General features: G+C 38.9%; 1 protein-coding gene across 10 annotated transcripts in view; it reads left to right on the forward strand.

The window, feature by feature from the left end:
- CDK5RAP2 (CDK5 regulatory subunit associated protein 2) overlaps nt 1-24,286 on the forward strand; it is a 281,439-nt gene that overhangs the window by 188,119 nt on the left and 69,034 nt on the right. For 8 of the 10 annotated variants that reach the window (XM_077143561.1, XM_077143525.1, XM_077143518.1 and 5 more), the window contains 4 exons: nt 1,251-1,438; nt 15,091-15,520; nt 20,806-21,037; nt 23,644-23,766. In XM_077143561.1, the coding sequence (XP_076999676.1) occupies nt 1,251-1,438; nt 15,091-15,520; nt 20,806-21,037; nt 23,644-23,766 (973 nt within the window). The remainder of the gene's footprint in view (nt 1-1,250; nt 1,439-15,090; nt 15,521-20,805; nt 21,038-23,643; nt 23,767-24,286) is intronic. The other 2 variants (XM_077143511.1, XM_077143532.1) reach the window with 2 other exon arrangements.

Consider the following 24,286-nt stretch of genomic DNA (forward strand, 5'->3'; position numbering starts at 1 on the left):
TTGATGTTTGTGGCTTTTAAGGTATTAAGTTTGTGGAGTCATGAATGGGAAGCCATTAAAAGATTAGTTTTGGCAAGCAAAGCAATTAAAGGGGGAGCTTTGCAGTCAAGTCATAGAGTGCCTTTGTCACTGCTATCTCTGTGACCTTGGGCAGATTGTTTAACCTCTACACCTGTTTCCTCATCAATGAAGATGATATTTCCTTGTTAGCCTTGTGTGATTTAAATAGAGGGACATGTAGTAGTAAATGCTTAGTAAATGATAACAATTACTATTTTTATTATTATATTCTGGACTTTTCCTTCTTTAGAGATTGCTTACTTGATGGAATTAATTAGTAGATTGGTGATAAAACAAGACCCTATAAGTAACAGCTCATTTGTGTGTGTCTTATCTTCCATTTAAAATCTTAATCATTTTATAAGTGTGAAGAGGGCAGTTGTGGTAGCTAGTTCATATATCACCAGCAGTAATGAAGTCAAGAGGAATTATTTGTAGACTGGTAGAAGAAATTTATAGGTTTGGAAAGGGGGAAAAGAATGTTAGTTGTCACACTTTAAGACATGCCCAGCAGAGGCTTTAGGTAGATGCATTCTTGGAACCCTTAGTGACCCAAGAAGGTGGATTCATAAATAATATCTCTGTAAGAATCAGGAACTCTCTACCACCCCAGTGAGCAAAATCAAAGTCATATTAGTTAGTATGTGCCTGTACAGAATAAGTTTGCTTTCCGATACATAAGGAGGATAAATTGCGGGACATATATTCTGTCCAAATAAATCATTGTTAATGATATAGGTTTGGTACCTTTCTTAAGAAGAACTTAGAAGGAGTAGACCATGGGGTGGAGGAACTCATATCTAGCATGTACCTGTAGTGAGTAAGACATGGTTCCAGGCACTTAACATGAGTCAGTCATCTCATTTTGTTATCTTAATCACCTCAGAAGGTGAGCATTACTACCCCCACTTTATAGATAAGGAAACAGGGTGAGGAGAAGTGATGTAATCATCTCTGTGTTTTTTCCAAAACATCTCCGTACCCTAAAGTTGGTGTTTATAGACCTGTGTGCCTGTGTCCCTCTGTCTTCCCTCTGCTTTCACTTTCTTTGTCCTTTTGTTTCTGCTTTTGTGTGTCTGTCTCACTCACACTTGCTCATTCACTCTTTGTCTCCATCCTTTCAATACCCTGCATTTAATCCTTTCCCCTCTGCCATATACCATTGTTTCATCAAATACTTCTAATTGCAGATTATGGAGGACTGTTCCAGAGGGGGCTGCAAAAATGGATATTTATGGCACATGGATTCCAATGTTTTAGACTTTGATGGAGCCCACAAACCTGACTGCCCTGGAGACCAGAGTCAAGAAGAAGGCAAGCTCATGAACCTGCTTGCCCCTTTCTTCAATGAGAAGGCCACATTGTTACTAGAATCCAGGTAGACATGGGACCCAGGCATTGCTTTGTCTCTAGTTTGAGGGGAGAACAAACTCATTTTGCTAAATGGATTTAGGTGCTGGGGCTATGTAATTTACCTGAACTCCTAAAATGGCCTGAAAAGAAGCCGGCCAGTCATGCTGTTAAGTAATTAGGCTTACATGGTTGTGGCTATGAGGAAACTTCAGAAAAGCTTCACACAAGCCCATTGTAGAGAGGAGCAAGAAAGCTTTCCTTGAGAATTATTCCTGGGAGCCCCCAGAAAGGGCTGTCCAGTTGTCAGAGAGAGGAATCAGCTCTTCAGAAATCTTTTCTAGTTTTCTGCAGTGGTCTAAAAAAATACGATTGTAGCTCTCACTCTGCAGTTTTATGCTGAGTTTGAACACAAATTCTTTTCTCATTATATTTGCTGAGAGTCATTCCTATGTGTGGAAATAATGCAGGTTGTTTTCCTTAAAGCAAAAAGGAAAAGCATTTGTTTCATTTGTGTATTTTAATCAGTTTCCCATTTTCACATTCCTTCTAGCCTTTCATAATAGCTGCTTGGGCTTTGGGGTCAGAAAGAGCTGTACCTCCATCTTTTAGTGCCTCAGTTTTTCTGATGACTTCTTAGGGTTGTTGTGAAGATTAAGAAAAATGATGTTTATAAAAATGACTATAACAACTTCATTAAGTTTTTCAGTTTTCTTCTAATATAGATGGAGAACTGAAGCTGTTAAAATTTCCCAGGACTCTTGCCAAGAGCCAGGAACCTCTAGTATTTCCTATATCATTGTAAAGTTAAGCCTGGTAGACGGTTCTTCAGCTAAGAAAAGGATTGAAGCATTCTGTTTTTGTGAATTCAGTGAGGCCAACCCCTCTTTTGTGCCTGGCATCTAGCATTGTTCTAACATGAGTCTTTGTAGGTATCAGCAATATATTCTTATTTATTGTAATAGGACATTATGTCACCACAGTCAAAGCTTTAGATTCCCTAATGGGCTCCCATCCTAAATGCCAAAGTTAAAAAATGTACCTACCTTCCTTAAAACCATGTAGGAATGCATATAGGTGAAATGAGTCAGGGAAAAGTACAGTGGACTGTAATGAGAGTGTGAGTTGGGGTAGTTTTCAGTGCTACCTGATTGTTGTGGCTCAGATCTTCCAGTCTTTCAGTAGAAGCCCAGAATTTGTCTTCTAAATCTCTTGATTTTTAAAAATTTAGACCTAATTTCATTTTTTTTAAGAAAACACTGTGTGGGCCAAAACTCTGCAGGCCAGCTTGTGACCTTTGCTTTTGAGTTGCTTGTTCCTCCCTGGTTCCCCTCAGAGATATCTGTTCTGTAGCCTTCTAGGCCATTGTTGGCCAGCTCCAGTGTTAGAAAAGGCTTTCTTAAAGCTAGTCCAAATTTTAAGTTTGGTCTCTGTGCCCCACTGAACCTCAAGAGACTGGAGTCATGGTGGCGACCCTGGCTGGGGCCTGCTTAACCCCTGCCCAGTCTGCATCTGCTGCTGGCTCATATACTCAGTGCTAGGTCTTATGCTGACCGTTTCACATGCTCAATCTCATTTTATCCTCCTACCAGCTTTCCATACTTCTGGTGGTGATCTCTTTTTCACAGATGTGGAAGCTGATATTTGGGGAGGTGATTTTCCCTTAGCTCATAAGTGGTAGGGCCATTGAAGAATTTTCCGCAAGAGTCTTTAAAAAAATGTTTTTTTCTGAGATGAAATCAGGTTTCTGAGATTGGGCAGGGAAACATCAGTCTTCTACCCAGGAATTCTCCCTAGGTGGTATATTTTTGGGTACACTTATCAAAGCAGGGTTTTAGAAGTCACAGCCCCAGACTCCAGTCTGACAATACCATTTAGAGACATACTTCCCTATCCCAGTTTCCTCATCTGTAAAATGGGAGGGCGGGATGATAATATTTACCTTGTGAGGATTAAATGAAATAGTGGACATACATGCAGGTCCAGGTTGTTATTAAGTGAGGTTATAGTTATTTAACTGCTTAAATCCTGCTCTGCTAATTAAACCTACCCTTTCCCAGTATCCTTAGGTAAGATTTGTGCTATGTGCAAGGTACAGTAGCCAGCCAGTGATTCATGCCTCTGTATTATTTGCTGAGCCAGTGTCTGATAACCCCACTACTGAGCCAGTTTCTGATAGAGCTAGGTAGGAGGATTCAACCTAGACCTTGGATTTTCCCTCAACCTTTGAATTCTTTTTACCTCTCGCTATCCACTTGAGCAATAGCTAGCTAGTCCCCAGGAGTAAATCTGATTCAATTTACCTGTTCACTAGGATAGACTAAGGAAGCAACTTGTCCTGTCATTAGTTTAGCCTTATTAGTTGTCTTGTACTTGACCAATCAGAGCAGTTCTTTCCCTGAGAGTGGAGTGAAAAGTGTCACTGCGGGCCCCACCTGGCCTGTGGAGGATGGGTTAGATGCTTCCTTCTCTCTTATGTGTTCAGCATGAGTGAGATTTCCAGCCCTCTCTCTGTGTCTCCAAATCATCTGGCTCCTACTTCTGAAAGTACATGGTTTAAGATTTTACCACTTACATTTTTCAGTTTTTGAAGTTAGAATTAGGTGTGAAATTTGATGGCTAAAAATTATAAATACCTAGAAAGGAAGCCTTTTGGGACTATGTCATTAAGAATTTTAAAAAAAAGAAAGAAGCCTAATACAGTACAATCTTGAACTCCAAGTAACAGTAGTAAAGAGGACAACTCCTAGGAAATCTGAGTCTGCTCTTCAAGACATGGTTAGAATACTCTTAGAGAATGAGGGACGGGTAAACTACCACCAGAGCTGGAAAGGAACATAAAGTGGGCTCAAAGAGGTCAGAAGGAAAACATTTGAGGAGACTCAGTCACAAGTGCTTTTTAAAGAGAAACTATGGGGTTTCTATCCAGAAATCCAGCATCCTTTGTTTCTCTCCTTCCTTTACCTTCCTTTCCTTCACCTTCCAAATTTAAGGTGACTGTAAGTCCTGAACATTCTGCCCCTAAGTAACCTACTTCTATCTACTTCTTTCCATCCCTCTTGCCTCTCCGCAGTCCTAGCTTTATCAAATTTCTCCTGTGTCCCTACAGTAGCCTCCTAACCTCCTAACTCTTTTACCCACTTCTAGTCTGCTTTTCACACACTTCCAGAATGATTGAAATGTGATTATGTCATTCTTCTACTTAATGCCCTTCAGAGAGTTTCCTTTTTTTTCAGGATCAAATCCTTTAATATGGCTTACTAAGTCCTTTTTGATCTGGAAACCTTCTTTAGCTCCACTAACATCATTCTTGCCTTGTTTCTGTGCTTTGACCACATTGTCCTTTGAGTGCCTAGAATCAGCTATATGTCCCCTTGTTTTGGGGCTTTTTGCCCATGTTGCTTCTTCTGAACCAGTAGTCCTGACTTCCTACTACTTGTCCCCATCTCCAGAGGCCTAGTTAACCCCTATTCATCTATTGAATCTCAGCCCTTCCTTAAGAACTTGGCTCAATCAGGGATTCATATTACATGCTTTCATAGGACAGGCCACACTTTAAATTTAGTATCATTAATCTGAAAATGAGCACTTAGCATCATCTAGCACAGAAATTTTTTAGCTTCTCTTGTTCTTCCTACTCCTGTCCCTCTCTGGCTGATGACCCTAGTCTATGTGTCATTGAGAAAGCAGAAGTAATCAAACTCAAAGGACTTTGTTTTCCCTACTAGTACTACCAGCTTTTTTTCCCTCTGTACCCATATCTTTATCTTTCCAAACTCTATCTTTCCTACTGTTGAAGTGGGAGAAGCATTTCTACTCCTATCCATGTCTACTCCCTCCGCTGTGCTTAGTTACTATTCTCTCTCAGACCCTTCTCTTTTCTGCATCATTAGTTTTTTCCTGAGACTGAATCATTTCTATGAGCCTAAGACATTCTTTAATATCAGCCATTTGGAGAAAGTTCCCAGCCCCACCATGTCCAATTTCACATTCCTTCTAGCTATTGCCCCATTTTGTTATTCTCCTATAAGATAAGATTTCTTGAAAGAATTGTTTCTGTTGTATTTACTTTCTTTCCTCCCATTTCAGGTGCTTCCTTCCATATTCCTGACTCTTGTTTATCAAGGTCCGTGACAATTTCCAAGTTGTCAAATCTGGTGATTAATGTCTCAGCCTTTTAGTAGCAGCTGACTGCTGTCTTTCTTGCCTTCTGTTCCCCACCCTCTTCCTGTTTTCCTTTTACCTCACTGATATCTCCTCAGCTTCCTTTGCTGGCTCCTCTTCCTCTGCCAAATATCAAATGTTAGGGTGTCCCAGAGCTGTGTTCTCAGTTCCCTTCTGTTCTCCATCTCTTCACTCTTCCATTACTTTAGAGTATGCTAAGTGACTTTCAATTTACACCTATATCTCAGACCTCTCTCCAAATCATACAGCCAGTTGTCTACTTGACATCTCCACCTGGACAACCTCAAAATTAATCTGTCCAAAATTCAGCTCCCTGTTCCAGTCTGCCTTTCCCCTGTTTCTCACATGCCAGTTAATGGCACTACTATCTATGTAGTTACTGTAGCCAAAAGTCTAGAAGTTTTCCCTTTTCCACTCATTTCCTCAATCTCTGTATCCATCAGCAAGTCATACTGAGTCCATCTCCAGAATATATCTCTAATTCAACCGTTTCACACTTGTACTACTACCGTCCTAGTCCAGGCTGCCCTCCCTTCTTGCTTGGAGTCCTGCACTACAGCCTCCTAACTCATCTTCTTGCTTCTGTTCTGCCAGTCTACAGTCTGTTCTCCACAGAGCAGCCTGACTGATCTTTTTAAAGCTTACATCAGATCGTGTTCCTTTTGTGCTTAAAACCGTCCAGTGGTTTTTCCATTGCCCTTAGAGTAAAATAAGAACTTCTTGACCTGAGCCCTACCTGTTGCTCTGTCTTCGTTGCCTACTACTCATATTCATTGGACTGCAATCACACTGGCATTCTTTCTGTTCTTCTATCATCTGAGTTTGTTCTCACCTCAGGGCCTTAGCAGTAACTGTTCCTGCTACTTGACTTGTTCTTTTCCTAGATGTATAAATGACTGACAGGGCCATTCATATCAGCTAGATATTGGCTCCACAGTTTTCCTGAACAGTGTAACTAAAGGAAATCCCAGTCTCTCTATACTTTGTCCCAGGACTTCTCTTTTCTTTTTTTCTTATTATTTTTTGTCATAATATTTATCACTACTTTAGTTTGTCTTATTTATTTATGTATCCGTATATGAAGATTTCTGTCTTATGTGTCTTCTCTTTAATGAAATGTAAGCTCCATGAGGGCAGGGAAGTTCTCAATAAATATTTGCCTGAATGCACAAATGATTAAAAGCTCAACATTTTGGAAGAAGGTAAGTTTTAGAAATGTGAAAGAGTGCTTTCTTTGGAGTCAGAAAGGTCTGGGTTACAGTCTTTCTTCTGCCACTTTCCTGGGGGATCTTGAATTTTTATGAGTCTATTTGTTCATCTGTAAAATGAGGTTAATAATATTCCCCATTTCATAGTCTTATTGTGAGGATTAAATATATCTAGTGTATTTAAAAGATCTGATACATGCTAAGCACTTAGTTAATGTCAGTTTCTTTCCCCTTAATAGCTTCTACTTAGCTGAGGTGCTCAAGAAGGATATATAAATAATATTTGGGCCTCTGACAAGTCCCTTGGACTGAATCATTAAAAAGGTCCTGATTATGATGACAGCTTAATGAATCTGCTGTTTAGATCTCTAGCACAATAACACTTGAAATGTTTTATTTAACACAGCTTTCACTTTACTGTATTATAATGGCCACTTTCACCACCTTTTACTACCCATTTGTAGTCTTTTCCTGAGTTTTATTGTGTGGTGTTGGTGGTGAATAATGAAGCTTCTTTGGCTAGCTGAATAACAATTGTCATCATTTTTATCTATAATAATGATAGGAGAGGAAAGAAAAATTTAGTTTAACATTCCTAATATTTGAAATACCAGAAATCTTTTTAAAGTATGGGTTTAATATAGCTTAAGATGGTTTGTATAGTCAAGATGATTCCATATTAGAAGTAAAAAATGTATTAAACATTTTAATTTTGTTTACTATACTTTTATTTTTTATCCCATTTCAGTGTACCATAGATGTTTAATTTCAATTGAATTGACTCTGCCCCTCAGGGGGCAAAGTGGGAAAGATAAAACAAGGTTTTTGTTTGTTTGTTTGTTTTTAAAGGCCTGTTGATGTCACTGGTTTATTTGTCACTGGCTTATTGGGTAAGGGTTTTTTTTATTTTATACAAGTGGTAACAAATATGCCAAGATAGGGATGTTCAGGAAGGTTCAAGAAAAACAGAGGTAGCAAAGATACTGAGGAAGAGAGGGTCAGGGCATGTTAAAGGAGTTGGTAGAGTGATTCTGACTATAGCACAAGGTTTCTTGAAATAAGACAGATAGAAGAAACTGACTGGAGAAGAATAGAAGAACAAATGTTAAGGTCTGTTTTATCCCCTTCTCTCTAATACTGTTTACTACCTCATCAAATCTGCATTTTCTTTCTCCTGGAAGATAGCACAGCCTTCCAAACTGGTCTCTGCCACTGAGCTTACCCTCCTCCTGTCCCCTTTGCCTTAATTTCTTGTCTTAATTTTATACTTGCTCTTCTCTTTTTATGAATCTGCTTTCCTCCCTGATATTTTGGATGACTTAAACGTACTTATTCTAAAATCTTTTCCAGATTGTTTTATTGTTTCTGTTTCATTGAGTGTGAATTCTTCCATTTGTGCTTGTCTTTCAAAATAGCAGCTATTGTTTGCAAGTTCTGGATTGTTTGTGTTAACAACCATGTGCTGGGGCCAGGTGTCCTTTATTTCTTCCTGAGTGGTACCTTTGAAGTTACCTCAACTTGGCCCCTTTAGGGTCTTACTTTAGGGCTCAGACAGTTTACCCTACAGGAAAATGATTTCTAGTTCCTGAACTTGCTCTTGCACCAACATAGGCTGTCCAGTTCCTAAATACGTACAGTTGCCTCCTCCAGGGGCAAATCTCATAGTCTCTGCTATATTAATTTCTTATCCTGAACAGGGAAGCAGAGAATTACTGTCATGAAGTTTGTATGGTCCCTCTTCTACCATGAGAGTTGAATTACTAGCTCCCACTGCTTTTTCCAAATGACCTCCCCTCCTTCCCCTGTTATAGCCCTTTCTCACAGGTATGGGCTTCTTTCTCTTGTTTCTGATCTTTGGATAATTTCATCTCGATTTTACGTTCTATATTCCATTAAGAAATATTTTTTGCAATCATATGTGGTTAGAGCAGGGTAGAGTGGCTCTTGTGTGTGTTCTCACTCACCATGTTGGTAGGAAAGCTCTCCTTTTTTTTTTTTTTAACCTCCATGTGTTTGGAATGACAACTTTCTTACTTTTTTTTTTTTAAAGAATCTTTAATATGAATGGTCAATGTTAAAATGTGAAACATTGGAAGCTATTATTTGTGAAGTCATTTACGTACTCTAGCTGCAGAGATGCAACATCTAGTTCATTGCTATATGTGAGTATAGATTTTCTTCCTGGTCTGTATGATTTGGAGTTTGCTCTCTACCAGAGTCGTAATAGTGAAATCATACTCTATCTATCCTTTTATGTCTTGCTTATTTCACTCAGCATTATATCCTCTAGGTTCATTCATGTTGTCATATGTTTCAGGACCTCATTTCATGTTAGTGCTGCGTAATATTCCATTGTATGTATAGACTACATTTTGTTTATCCAGTCGTTGGTTGATGGGCACTTAGATGGTTTCTGTCTTTTGGCAATTATGAATAGTGCTGCTGTGAACATTGGTGTACCAATGTCTGTCTGTATTACTGCTTTCAGCTCTTCTGGGTATATATCTTATATTGACATTGCCAGGTCATAGGGCAACTCAATATTTAGTTTTTAAGGAATTGCCAAACTGTCTTCCACAGTGGCTGTATGACTGTGCATTCCCACTAGCAGTGATAAGTGTTCCAATTTCACCATATCCTCTCCAACGTTTGTAGTTTCCTGTTTGTTTAATAGCAGCATTCTTATAGGTATTAGGTAGTATCTCATTGTATTCTTGAGCTGCATTTCCCTTATAGCTAAAAAAATGAGCATCTCTTCATGTGCTTTTTAGCTATTTTATTTGCTCTTTGGAAAAATCATATCTTTTGCCCATTTTATAATTGGATTGTTTGGTTTTTTTGTTAAGTTGTATAATTTCTTGTCTTGGTTTTTTTTTTTTTTTTACATGAGCAGGCACCAGGAATCGAACCCAGGTCCTCTGGCATGGCAGGCAAGCATTCTTGCCTGCTGAGCCACCGTGGCCTGCCCTGTATAATTTCTTTATATACAAAATGATACCAAACCTTTATTTGATATATGGTTACCAAATATTTTCTCCCATAGAGTTGGCTGGCTGCCTCTTCACCTTTTTGACAAACTCCTCTGAGGCACAGAAGATTTTTCTTCTGAGGAGTTCCCATTTATCTTTTGTTTCTTTTAATTGCTTGTGCTTTGGGTGGAAAGTTCAAGAAGCTAACTCCAATTACTAGGACTTGAAGATGTTTCCCTACATTTTCTTCTAGGAATTTTATGGTACCTGCTCTTTATATTTAGGTTTCGATCTATTTTGAGTTAATTTTTGTATAATGTATAAAATAGGGATCCTCTATCACTCTTTTGGCAATTGATATCCAGTTCTCCCAAGCCCATTTATTGAAAGGACTATTCTGTCCCATGTCAGTGGATTTGGGAGCCTTATTGAAGATTAATTGGCCATAGATTTGATCGTCATTCCTCATGTTCTCGATTCAGTTTCATTGGTCAGTACCTCTGTCTTTGTGTCAGTACCATGCTGTTTTGGCCACTGTGGCTTTATAATAAGTTTTAAAATCAAAAAGTGTTAATCCTCCCAATTCATTCTTTTTTAGGATGCTTTTAGCTGTTAGGGGTCTCTTTTTCTCCCTTCCAAATGAATTTGGTAACTAGTTTTTCCAACTCTTCAAAGTAAGTTGTTGGAATTTTGATTGGTACTGTGTTGAATCTGTAGATCAATTTGGGTGGAATTGACATCTTAACTATATTTAACCTTCCTATCCATGAGCAGGGAATGCTTTTCCACCTATTTAGATCTTCTTTGATTTCTTTTAGCAGTGTTTCGTAGCTATCTGTGTACAGGTCCTTTACATCTCTGGTTAAGTTTATTCCTAAATACTTGATTCTTTTAGTGGCTATTTTGAATGGAATGTATACAGAAACACTACTGATTTTTGCATATTAATTTAGTATCCCACTGTAGCCCGAAAACCAGGAACGAGGCTGCAGGTCTCCAGGAATGTTCTGCGAAGTTAGAACAGGCTGAGACTAAGGATCCTTCGTTTCGGGAAGCAGGTTTTATTTGCTGTGGCCATAGGGCTCAGTGAGTAACCTCTGCAAGTCTGAGCTTTGAACAAAAGGCAACCTTAGCTTTTATAGACTGTGCAATATGTTAAAGACAAGGTAAACAATTGGCTGATTTAACTTGAGAATGGCCCAGAGCTGAACCATTGAGGGGCCCCCACCCCAGGAATGTCTTCTTTTGCCTATGTGCATTTTTTACCAGTTCCTGAAGGCTAGGGGAGGGGGGTTCTATACCAGGAAATGTGCCTTATCTCGCTTGCCTGCAAGAAGAGGGGGTTTGGGGATTTTCCACAGAGAGTACAGCTGAACTAGAAAGAGGGGAAGGTCTGCCTGCTACACCACCACTGTGCTGAATTTGTTTATTAGCTCAGGTAGCTTTATCGTAGATATTTCAGGACTTTCCACATATAGGATCATGTCATCTACAAATAATGAAAGTTTTACTTCTTCCTTTCCTATTCGGATGCCTTTTATTCTTTTCTACTGCCTGATCAGTCTAGCTAGAACTTGTAGTACAGGGTTGAATAATATTAGTGACAATGGGCATCCTTGTCTTGTTCCTGATCTTAAGGGGAATGCTTTCAGTCTCTCACCATTGTGAATGATGCTGCCTGTGGGTTTTTTCATATTCGCCTTTTATAATATTGAGAAAGTTTCCTTTGATTCCTACCTTTAGAAATGTTATCAGAAAAGGATGCTGAATTTTGTTGAATACTTTTTCAGTATCAATTGATAGGATCATGTGATTTTTTTCCTTTTGATTTGTTAATGTGCTGTATTACATTGATTGAATTTCTTGTGTTGAACCCCCCTTGTATTCCTGGTATAAACCCCACTTGGTTGTGATTTATAATTCTTTTACTGTATCATTGGATTCGATTTGCTGGTATTTTGGTGAGAATTTTTACATCTGTGTTCATCAGGAAGATTAGTCTGTAATTTTTCTTTCTTGTAGTATCTTTATCTGGTTTTGATATTAGAGTGATGTTAGCTTTGTAGAATGATTTTGGTAGTGTTCCTTTTTCCTCATTTGTTTGGAAGAGTTTGAGCAGAATTAGTATTTGTTCTTCTTGAAATGTTTGATAAAATTCTCCTGTGAAGCCATCTGGCCCTGGGCTTTTCTTTGTAGGAAGATTTCTGTTAACCAGTTGAATCTCTTCTTGTTTGGTTTTTAAGTTCTGTTACTCCTTGAATCAGTATTGGTAGTCATATGTTTCTAGAAATATCCTCTCAGGGTTTTTAAAATGTCTTCAGGGTCCATGGTAATGACCCTCATCTCATTTCTGATTTTGATTATTTGCACCATCTTTTTTTTTTTTTTTGTCAGTCTAGCTAGGGGTTCATCAGTGTTATTGATTTTCTCAAAGAACCAATTTTTGGTTTTGTTGATTATTTCTATTGTTTTTTTGTTCTACAGTTTATTTATTTCTGCTTTAATCTTAGTTATTTCTCTTCTTCTGTTTGCTTTGGTGTTAGTTTGCTGTTCCTTCTCTAGCAGTTAGGTAATCAATTTTTGCTCCTTCTTCTTTTTTAATATAGGCATTTAGGGCAATAAATTTCCTCAGAGAAAGTACTTTAAATAAATTCAATCTTATTAAATTTTTTTTTAAATCTATGTTCTTTTTATTATTTATTTATTTATTTATTTTTCACATGAGGAGGCACGGGGAATCAAACCTGGGTCTCCAGCACGACAGGCGAGAGCTCTGCCACTGCGCCACCATGGCCCGCCCTCTTATTAAATTTATAAAGACCTGATTTGTATACCAGAATGTGATCTAGTGGAGAGTGTTCCATGAGCTTTAGAGAAAAATGTGTATCCTAATATCTTGGGGTGAAACGATTTATATATATATATATCAGTTAGATTGAACTCTTTTATCATATTATTTAAATTCTCTATATCCTTATTGATCCTCTGTCTGTTTGTTCTATCCATGGAGAAGAGTGGTGTATTGAAGTCTCCCACTAATGTTGTTGAAACATCTGTTACTTCCTGCAGTTTTGCCAGTGTTTGCCTCATGTAGTTTGGAGCTCCTTGATTGGGAGCATAAATATTTATGATTGTTGTTTCTTCTTCATGAATTGTCCCTTTTACTAATGTAAAGTGTACTTCCTTTTCTCTCATGATGTCTTTGCATTTAAATTCTATTTTATCTGCTATTAATATGGTACTCCTACTTTCTTTTGGTTACAACTTGCATAGAACATCTTTTTCCATATTATCACTTTCAGTCTATTTATATCCTTTGGTCTAAGATGAGTATCTTGTAAGCAGCATATTGATGGATCATGTTTTGTAATGTACTCTGCCACTCTTTGTCTTTTAATTGGTAAGTGTCATCCATTAATGTTAACTGTGAGGGTAGTTCTTGAATCTTCCATCTTATCCTTTAGTTTTGTTTTCCTTCTCTTTTTTATCCTTTAAGTTACCCTTACTAATACTCTTCTTTTCTGTGCCTTCCTCTAGACTTCCTCTCCTTTTTTTTTCACCCGGCAGAGCTCCCTTTAGTATTTCTTGTAGAGCAGGTCCCTTGTTGGCAAATTCTCTCAGCTTGTTTGTCTGTGAAGATTTTAGTCTCTCCCTCAATTTTGCAGTTCTCCATTCATTCTTTATACAATAGCCAGTCTTTTCAACACACCTGTGCCACTCTGCTACTCCATTGCACAGAGCCTTTTAGTGGCTTTCCTTTCCCTTAACACAGCTTTTAAAACTCTTTGTGAATTATCCCTTCCTAAATTTCCAGCCTTATTTCCATATTCTCCACCTTGTGTCTTAGCTCCGTTCATATTGTTTCCCAGATTTAGAATGTTCCAGTACCCTTTCCCCTGGCTGACCCCTCATTTCCTTTTCTCTCATTCTTACTGCCACCCCCATTCTGAATACTCTAAATAGCTGTTCCATTGCCTTTCCAAATTTTCATGGTGTCTGTGTTTCCTTTTACTATGGCTGTTTTTAGCCTTTGGGATAGCGATTTGTTTATATATTTATCTTCAACACCAGTCTAAGTGGTGTTAACTCTTTTGGGCAGTTTTTTATCCTCACGGTCCGCTATAGTGCCCAAAACATGGAACATACTTACAGGTGATTCTTCTTGGACTATTCTGTCCTGGGCACCATACCAGGTGCTTTACATCCTACCCTGGTTTAGTTTGGTTCCCCAGAAAGCAGAGCCTGAGATAAGAACTTGGGTGCAAGAAGTTTATTTAGGGTGTGACACCAGGGAGGAGGAGGTATGAATGCTCAAGGAGAGTAAGGTAGAAAAGGAGAAAAGCCAATAGGGTACATTATTGATCTGCTTACTGCTATGAGCAGCTGGAACTCAATCCCAGTATGTACTCTGAGGGACTGTAAAGACTGTGCTTTAGTATTATATCTTTCAAGATGGGAGACTAGTACAGTCAGCCACCAGCTCTCTTCCCCAGCTGATTGAGGATTCCTCCAGAGGTATAAACTGGTTGGTTCACATTCCCAGGCTACCCTGCTGTCTGAGTCAAAGATTTGGATAAAACCCCAAGACAGCAGAGAGATGTAGTGTATTCTTGAGGTGTCTGTGTCTGTGGAAACTGTCCACATAGCTGCAGTGGAAACAGAGGTGGGCCAAGGGCATGCAATGAGGGGCGTGCAAAGCATTTGCTACCCATACACTGTCTTATTTAATCCCTATAGCTGACCTGTGGAGGAAGATTTGTTCTCTTCCTTTCATAAAATCAAAGTTAGAATTTGAAGCCATTTTTGTCTGATTTCAAGATCAGTACTCTTTTATTTCTTTTATGACTGTTTGTAAGCATCTTTCATTTAGTACCCCTATTTATCGAATATAGATTGTGCTCCATCATGGACCAGAATGTTAATGATGGACCAGCCAGGTTGACTGCATTCATTCATAAGCCATTCTTGCCTCTGAATGTGGGAAGGGGAGGGGACTTGGCAGTTGTCAGAAACACTTTGTGACCCCTATGTGTTCCTACCTAGGCCATCTGTATTTGTATACTTATGGGACCTGTTCACTTGCTGTGTACCATGTACCTTCTTAGTCCTCAAGTAGATGTATTAGTACCTACTTTATGTGATTGTTGTGAGGTTACATGGGATAAAATACTTGACGTGCTTTTTGGTACGTTGTAGGTGATCTCTGTGTTTAGTTGAGACACCTAGGGAAGGGTTGGTAGAAAAAACTTGGGAAGCTGGGCAGGGAAAATCTGTGTCCCAGTTTAGCTTTCACACTCCCTTCCCTTTTGGAAAAATAGGCCAGACCTTCTGAAAGTGCTAAGTGAACTGCTTCTGGAACGAATATGCTTGAGAGAGCAGGAAGTTTCTGGAAAACACCTAGATGGTAAAACTGAGAACACACTTAAGCAAATGGCCATCCAGCTAAGAGATGAACTTAGACATTTTATCCAAACCAACTCATTTTCCAAATCACATGAACTGACGTTGCCTTGGGAAGCCCAATTAGTAAAGATGGGTGAAGTGACTAAGGTGGAGCTGAAAGATGCCTCTGTGCAGACTACGGCCATGGAAGGCAGCACTCTTGGATCCAAACATGATGCAGTGAGAGAAGCTTGGGAAGAGAGACCAACAGATGTCATATTCAGCACTGAGCATCAGCGAGAGATCTTGCACAGGATGCCATGGCAGCAAGTCACTCCCCTTCCTTTCTCAAGTGGAACTGAGAAAGTAAGTTTTCCATCTTTATATATATGTGTATATGTGTATAAAGATATATAGGTATAAGAATATGCATACATAATACATATTTTCAACAAACAATAACAAAGCACTTAAAAAAAATTACCTGATTGATGTAAAGAAAGGAAAAGTTCAGTATGTCCCTCTGCCTAGATGTATCCATACCCTCCACCTGGATATCCTTCCTAATTTTCCCTAAAATGTTACAGACATTTGCCTCCCTTCTTCTCTCCTCCCTTTACTTCTGTCACTCCTTTCTATCCCATCCCTATCTCATTTATTTGTATATCATTACATTTATGTGTTTTCCTGATTAAAATGGAATCATGTTTATACATGTCTGCAACTTTCTTTCATGTTATGTATTAAGGATATCTTTCTTTGTTATGGCTGCATAAAATTCCCTTGAGAGGATATGCCAAAATTCATACAGTTGTTTATCTATTGATGGACATTTGCTTTTGCAAGTTTCTATAAAATTACTTCAGAGGTAAGGATGAAAACCTAGGCTTTACTTAGTGCAAACTTTCTGTCTGAGAGGTACTGTCTAAGGACTTTGTCGACATTCTCTTATCCTTGCAAGGCCATTTGGAGCTGAGAAAGTCAGAATCTGAGTGATGTGCCCACGGTCACCCAGTGGTAGAGACTGAACTGGAACCTTTCACTATGCCAGACTCCACAGCCACTTCCTTTCCCTGTGTCAAGCTATCTTCCAGCCCATGGTGGTACAGAGTGGTATGGTTTTGTTGGGTGAATGTCTACATGTTGATTTTGATTCAGTCAAGGGTTTTGTCTTTAAGCTTCTCAGATACTATCAAATATGCCAGATTGTTAAGTCAGAATCTTTTAGTGATATTTGCTGGGAATGGATCTTTTATTAATATTTTTCTTAGAGTAAGGGATGAGGTTGGGAATCCTCAAAGCAGGGAGATGTGAGTATTCTGATAGAAAGGGAAATAGGTCATGCTTCTGATAGAACTTCAGTGATGGCTGTTGATATCTTGTTTCTGATGGGTGTTTGTGACTGAGAAATCAACTGTACACACTGCTTCATTGCATCAGAATGGAGAACTAAGTTTGTTTTCTGACCACAGAATTACTGCTTTTGTGCATACAGAAGAGAGTTAGATATATCATTAGCAAAATTGTTTTTGATTGTTTTAAATTATGCACCAAAAGTATAATTTCTAGAAAAGGGTTTTCTAAAGCTATCAGTAGAGGAGAGAGAGAGAGAGAGAGAGACTGCCATTATATTAATGGTACTCGAAATGCAAATTTGTGCAATTTGGCTAGAATAGGAATGCTCTTAACTGCTCCAGCTTCTTCAGTTTGAACCTGTATATTAGGAACACTAGTTGTTGTTTTTTCCCCACCTATTTATATGGGGGATGTTATCCTGTGTTCAGTAAAATAAGATAATTGAATGAACTTAATTTCCCCAAACATGTGAAAAAATTTTCTTTTTTGTTTAGAATCATTCTTTTTGCTTTTGCCTTCAAAAGAAAGAAAATTATGATCTTTTTTTAACATTGGGTCTATGTGCCATGCATTATGCTAGATGCTCAACACATATATCATCTAATTTAATCTTTTTAACAAATCTATGAGTAAGGTAGGTATTAGCTATATTTTGTACATGAAGAAAAGGAAATTCGGAAAGCCTCATTAAAATTGTGCAGGGTGACTTATCAGGAAATGGAGCAATTAGGATATAAACTAAAGTCTGACTTTAGAGATAGACAGGAATATTATAAACCTAACGTTTTCAAGAAGGGGAGGACCCCTTGTAACAACAACATGGTCTCAGTTTATGCAAAGTAGAAAAACATTTAATAATTTTCTTTGTGGTCTTTGGTTAGGGAAAGAATCAGTAATCTCAGAGCTTGAACCAGAACTCTGGTATCTAAAAGATGCATTATTGAGCCCAAGGATGAGATGAGGAGACTAGGTATAGTTTTGATTGTTAAGTTACAGTGACAAGAAAATGGATTTAACAGGTAACTGTGTGTGCCTCCAGCATGGCTACTTATCTGCTGTGAGTTCTTGAGTAAGTTACCTGATCTTTTTCAGTGTCTGGAATGGGATCACTGTGACCTAAAGCATGAGGCTGGAATGATGGTTAAATGAGGTGATGTGTGACAAGTTCCTATTGCAGCACTTTCTACATAGTAGGTACTCAGTATATGTGAGTTTCTGCCCTCTTCATCTTCCACACTAGAAGTTCCGTTATGACATCTTTAATGAAGTGTTAGGTGGGACTCTGTTCAGTGTCTATAAGATAGCATTTTGAGTGGTATTATTTTAGAATTGGCATTAGATTGACTGACAGCAACCTTCTAGCCTGAAGATTGGCTGTGGTGTTTGTACACTTGTAGCTATCTTTTCTCCTGCCATATGACAAACTGATTTGTATCCAAGAATAAAGATTGGTGGAGACTAAAGACCAAATAAACCACCGTTGTATTGCAACCGTCTTTAATGGGCATCCAGTTCCTCCTAAGTGGTCCCCTTCACCACTACAAACTGTTCTTGCATTTGAACCCATTTTCCCATCTTCCCCAGAATTTCAGGGCAGAATGCATCTCAGCTTTTCTTAACTGAGCCCTGGAATTTTAAGAACTAACTTGAGTTCTGCCTCCATTATCTTCTTATTGTATGACATTAAACTAGTTATTTAACATTTTTGTTTCCTTTTCTAGAAAATAGGCATGGTAACATCTATTATGCCATAAACTTGAAGTATGCAGAGTTTAGCTGAGTGTTATGGAAGAATGTGGTTGAAACATTTTATATTCTAGAACGTGCAAGGAGGGGTCCTTACTCATCTTTCCTTCTTGAGAGATTTTGGTAATTTCCTTATTCTCTGGGTTCCATATACTTCTCTGCTTTTTTTTTTTCTTTTCAATAACTGTATTGAGATACAGTTCATATATATATAACAATTCATCCATTTAAAGTACGCAATGTAATGATCTTTATTTATTCAGAGAGTTGTGCAACCACTAGTACAGTCAATTTCGGAACATTCTTGTCACCCTGTAAAGAAACCCTTTACCTATTAGCAGTCATTTCCTATTCACACCCCTCTCCTCAAATCCTACTTTGTAACCACTAATCTACCTTCTGTCTATGGTTTGCCTATTTTGGATATTTCATATAAATGGAATCATACATTATATGTTGCAACTAGCTTCTTTTCATTTAGCAAAGCATTTTTAGTGTTTATCCATGTTGTAGCATGTATCTGTACTTCAGGTTTTTTATTGCTGAATAATATTCCATATATGTATATGCCACATTTTATTTATCCATTCATTAGTTATGAACATTTGGACTGCTCCACTTTTTGGCTATTATAAATAATGTTGCTATGAACATTTATGTACAAGGTTTGTGTGGACCTTCATTTTCATTTCTCTTTGGTAGGTGTAGGTTTGCTGGGTCATAGGTAACTAGGTTAAACCATTTAAGGAATTGCCAGACTTTTCCAAAGTGGCTGCACCATTTTACCAGAAATATGTGAAAGGTCCAGTTTTTCATATCCTTGCTAACACTGTTGTTATCTGTCTTTTTAAATCTAGCCATCTTAGTGAGTGTGAAGTAGTATTTCTTGGGTTTCATTTGAATTTCCATGATGGCTGATGATGTTAAGTATCTTTTCATGTGCTTCTTGCCAATTGGCATTTCTTCTTTGGAAAAATGTCTATTCAGGTCCTTTGCCTATTATTTTTAAATAGTTCATTATATATTCTTAATTCAACTTGTTCTCCTTAGCTTTTGAGTGTCTTTACAATTCCCCAGTTGAAAGGAACCTCAATTTGGGCTATTAAGTTTTGTTTGTATGTTCATTCCACAAATAGTTGTTGCACACTTACTATGCCCTAGTTCTTGTCTTGGAAGCTGTGGATATAGCATGACCAAGAAATGTAAACTCCCTGAACGCTGGATCTTACAGGCTGCTGCAGAAGATAGATAGTGAACAAGTAATTGTATAGGCATTTTAATTATAACGGTACTAATATTCCTTGTGGAGAATTGTAAAAGAAGTGAGTGTGTATAACAGGAGACTTGTCCTGGTCTTGGAAGTCAAGGACCATTCCATTCTCCAGAGGAAAGGACATTTTGAACTGACTTCTAACAAAAGATTTGGAGTTAGTAGGGGAAGTGAGGGTAAGCAAGAAAGAGTCTGTTCTAGGTAATGGAGATAGTACATGTCAAGGCCCTGAGGTGAATGGACTTTTGAAGAACTCGTAGAAGTTTAGTGTGGCTAGAAGATAGGGCAAAATGGGAGAGAGTCAGTAACTCAGACAGCAGGCCATCTAGGGCTTTGTGGTTGTGGTAATGACCTTTATTATAAGAGAGCTAGGAAGCAATTAAAATAGTTTTAAAGTATAAGAGAGCAATGCTAGATTTGCCCTTTTAACTGTCGTATGGAGTGTAGATTAGAAGGGCAAGAGTGAATGTTGGGAAACTACTCAGGAGGTTGCTGCAATGACCCAGGTAAGAGCTAACTGCAGCTTGGAGTTGCATTGTGGTCGTGGGGTTGAAAGAATTGAGAGACAACTTAGAAGTTGTAATTAATGGAAACTAGCGAATGATGAAAATGGGTGGTGAGAATAAAAGGAAATCTCAGAAATGACTCCCAGCTTTCGGGGTTGTGTAACAAGTGGCTAATGGTGTGATTCACCAAGGTGAGGAGTGTTGATGTGTGTAGCTTTGAGGGTAGGGATGTTGGGGTGATAGAGTTGTAGACCTGAATTTTCGCTTGACCTTGGAGTCACCTTTGTCCTGTGAGCCATAAAAAATTAAGATGTCTGTGATAGGCAGGTCAAGCATTCTGAGTCTTGGAAGTACGCATTGGGTAATTTAATGATCCAGCAGCCACTGAAGACCATAGTAAGGGGTAGTTCTGAGGACTAGTAGAAGTGGGAGGCAGATTTGCTTAGATTGAAGAATAGGTGGGAGTATGAGGAAATAGATAAGGAGCAAGAAAATGTTGCTCCAAAAGGTTGGAGAAAGGATTGCTATGTAATAATGGCCAGAAAGTCAGTGGGCCAGGGCCAGTAGAGTATTGAGAAGTTTGTCAATTGTCCACAGTGGTGGAACCTGCTGAGACACAAATTCTGTAGGTTGGGGGATAAACATAGATACCATTATCAGAAATCAAAAGTTGGGACAGCCATTTTGCATCCCGTTTTTTAAGGTTGACTTTAGAAAGTTCACTGTGCAACCAAAGGGAGTGTATTGATTGTTGTATACGTGTGTGTTTTCAGGATATTAAGAAATCTCGCTTGCCAATCTTAATAAAACCATCCCGGTCATTAGGAAGTATGTATCGATTCCCTGCCACCCAGGAGGTGGTGGCCCAACTGCAGGGCCAGATCAGAGAGCTGCAGGGGGAGCTGAAGGAGTTTAAAGCTTGCAACAAACAACTTCACCAAAAGTTAATCCTGACTGAAGCAATGCTGGAGATGAGGCCTACACTGGACAAAACATTACTGAATGGTAAGCCTAAAAGAAAATATATACTTCATGAGCAGATAGGACTGCTTGAAATGTCAACCTTATTGTTTAGAATTGCAGTAAGTTTGTGTATAAATTTCATGAATTGCAGTGATGAATCTTAACCCTTGATAGATGTGCAACAGATAGAATACAATAAGGAAAACAAATCTATTTGTTTTCATTTTATTCCAGAGTCTGGATAAAGGGGACTTGTTAGTGTTCATAGGTCTTGAGAGGTCACTGATCCCCTGATTTGGAATTGTCTGCATGTGCCCCATTTGTGAGAAGACTCAAGTCTGTTGTTTTTTTTCTCATGTAGTCTGTGTAAACCTCAGGCAGGTGACATCAGGTATGTAAGTGGAGTCTTGTTTGCAAGGTTTTCTGGAATGTCGAGACCACATTTGTTGAGGTTCCCCAGGACTAATTTAAAACTGTTGACATTATGTTCTCTCTAGGAGTGACTTTCTCCCCACCTGCTTTGAATGTGCTGCCTTAACTTGTGGGCTAAAATGTATCTAGTCAGAATGCATAGGCTGGAAAGAGAGCTTCAGGTAGTGTTCCCTTGTCTAGGATAGTGGTTCTCAGAAATTTTTGGACCATCATCCTTTTGAGAAACTGAAAAAAGCTGAAGGTCCTCTCACAGAATAAAGTACATATATATATAATATTTCACATCATTTTCAGAGGGGTCATGAATCCACAAAAGTACATGTTGACTTCAGATTTTGAATTCCTGCTGTAAGCAAATGACAGCAACACTCAGTAATAAGAACAATAGTAAACTTTTATTTATCTACTCAGAAAATGTTTATTAAATATCTCTTTTGTGCCAAGCACTATTGTAGGCGTAGGGGAGATAGGAGTGAACAAATCAGAGTCTGTGTATAGCTTATATTGTTGTGGCAGGAGAATACAGTCGTCAGTTGATAAGCAAATATATAATATAGATGATGATGAATGCTGTGGAGAAAAATAAAGTGGGGTTTAATGCATGGTAATGTGGAATGGGGGTAGGTTTGCTAATTTATGTGGAGTGTCAGAGCTTTTCCCACAGTGTATCTTTTGAGCAGAGACTGGAAGAAGTGAACAAATTAGTCATCTTGGAAGTATGTTCTTGGCAGAGGAAACAAGGGCAAAGGCCCCGATGTTGCTTTGAATTTGGGAAGATGGATGGATAGTAAAGAGGCCCATTATGTGGCTGGAGTGAAGTGAGAAAGGGGAGAATTGTAGAAGATGAGCTCAGGGAGGAGTAGCAGATTGTGTTGGCCCTCATAGGATGTTCTGGGGTTTTGTTGTTTGTTTTAGGTGAGATTGAAATCTGTTGAGGGTTTTGAGCAGAGGAATGACATGATTTGACTTATGCTTTAAAGCAGGGATTGACAAACTATGGCCTGCCCATGGGCCAAATCCGGTTTGCTGCCTGTTTTTGTAGATAAAGTTTTATTGGAATATAGCAGTAGCCATTTGTTTACATATTATCTTTGCTTCTGTGCTGAGATGGCAGAATTGAATAGTTTCATGGTGCTGTTGTTGAGGTGTCCACACAGTCTGTAGCCCACAAAGCCTAAAGTATTTATTTCCTGGCCCTTTAAGAAGAAGAATATTGACCCCTGTATTAAAGGACCACTTTTAACATGAACAGTTAAAAAGATGGAGTTTTATATACTGAGATAGGAAAGGCTGCAGAGAGGCTATGGTCACACTGTTACTAGCATCCCAAACTAGATTTGAACCAGCTTGTCTGATTTCAAAGCATGTGCTCTTTACTATTTCATAAAGTCTAGTATATGATGCTTTGCATATGAATTTTATGATCGTCTATGGCCAAAAGTATTCAGGTTCTCTCTTGGGTTTATACAATTGAGGTATCAAGCTGAGTTGGCCTTTGGCATGATTTCTCTTCCCTTCATTCCTCCCTCCCTCCTTCCCTCCCTCCCTCCATCCTTTGGTACCTTCCACTAATCCATTCATCCCCCCCAGGCATCTATTCACACATTCAGTGAATATTCCCTGAGCCCTTGCTTTATTCCCAGCCTCTTGCATTAAGCGTAGGAGAGATAGGAAAATGAATCAGATACAGTCCCTGCCTCCTGAGAGCTCCCTGTCTAGTGATGCTGGTGGTGGTGGGGTCAGATAAACAAATCAGTGCTGGGGGTGGTGGTAAGGGGCTTCAGAGAGGGAAGATTTTATGGCAAAGGTGACTCAACCCAACAGAGGCTCTGGCACTTCACTATTTGCCATTTGCTTTTAATGTTATTTCTTGTTGAGGCCATGGTGCCTCATCCACTTGCCATTTCTTAGGTGCCCAATCCAGAAAGAGCCTCTCTCTTCTTGGAAAAGGTGGGTATGAATCAGTGAAATTAATTTTCTCTCTCACAGTTTTTTGAGAACCTGGACTTAAACCATTTCAGACAAGCTGCAGTGTATTTATGCTTTTTATGTCCTGTTATGGCAGCTTGATAGATTAATTTTGTCTTATAAATTGCATTTTGCCTCCCCAGTGTTTTTATTTTCCCTGTTGTATCCTTGTATTCTTCTCAGTTACTTGGCTGAGTTTCAAGTCTATGGTTTTATTTATTTTTCTTTCTCTTTGTGAATGTCTGTAGCCCAACCCCTTGTGGGAGCAGCCTACCAGGGCAGCCCAGAAGAGCAAAAAGAAACTAAAACCATACCCTGTGTCTGGAGAAACAAGGAAATGGACAATGATCAACAAACAAGCTGTGAGACTGGTCAGAATTCAACCCCTTTGTGTATTGAACAGCTACTGTGTGCCAGGCACCATTTAGGATGCTTTATGTAAAAATTATTACTAAGCCTTGCAACAGCCTTCTGAGCTCTTCATGCTTCTTCCAGTTTAATGCATAGGGAAGCTAAAGTTTAAGAAAAAATAATTAACCTAGGGTCACTCAGCAAGTAAGTACGTGATAGTCAAGGTATAGTAGGATGTCCGTCTGAGCTCACCAATCCATTGTCAAATGCATTTCTACCACGCAGTAGGCTGGCTTCTAGTGGCTCCATATGAAACAGTCACTGCTGTCAGGGGTTTCACAGATTGGGGGTGGTAGTCATCCCCACGGTCAGTTAGTATTCAGCATTGGGCTGAATATTGTTGAGTTGTCCACACAGTCTGCCTTGGTCTTCCCGGGAGCAGTGGGTCAGAGGAGAGCCTACAGCTGAGACTCAGCTTATGAGAGTTTGCCTGATAAACCAGTGAGAGAGGTGCAGAGATGTAAGGCAGGCGACTCCTTT

The sequence above is a fragment of the Tamandua tetradactyla genome, chromosome 2 (genome assembly GCF_023851605.1).
Source record: "Tamandua tetradactyla isolate mTamTet1 chromosome 2, mTamTet1.pri, whole genome shotgun sequence".
NCBI lineage: Eukaryota > Metazoa > Chordata > Mammalia > Pilosa > Myrmecophagidae > Tamandua > Tamandua tetradactyla.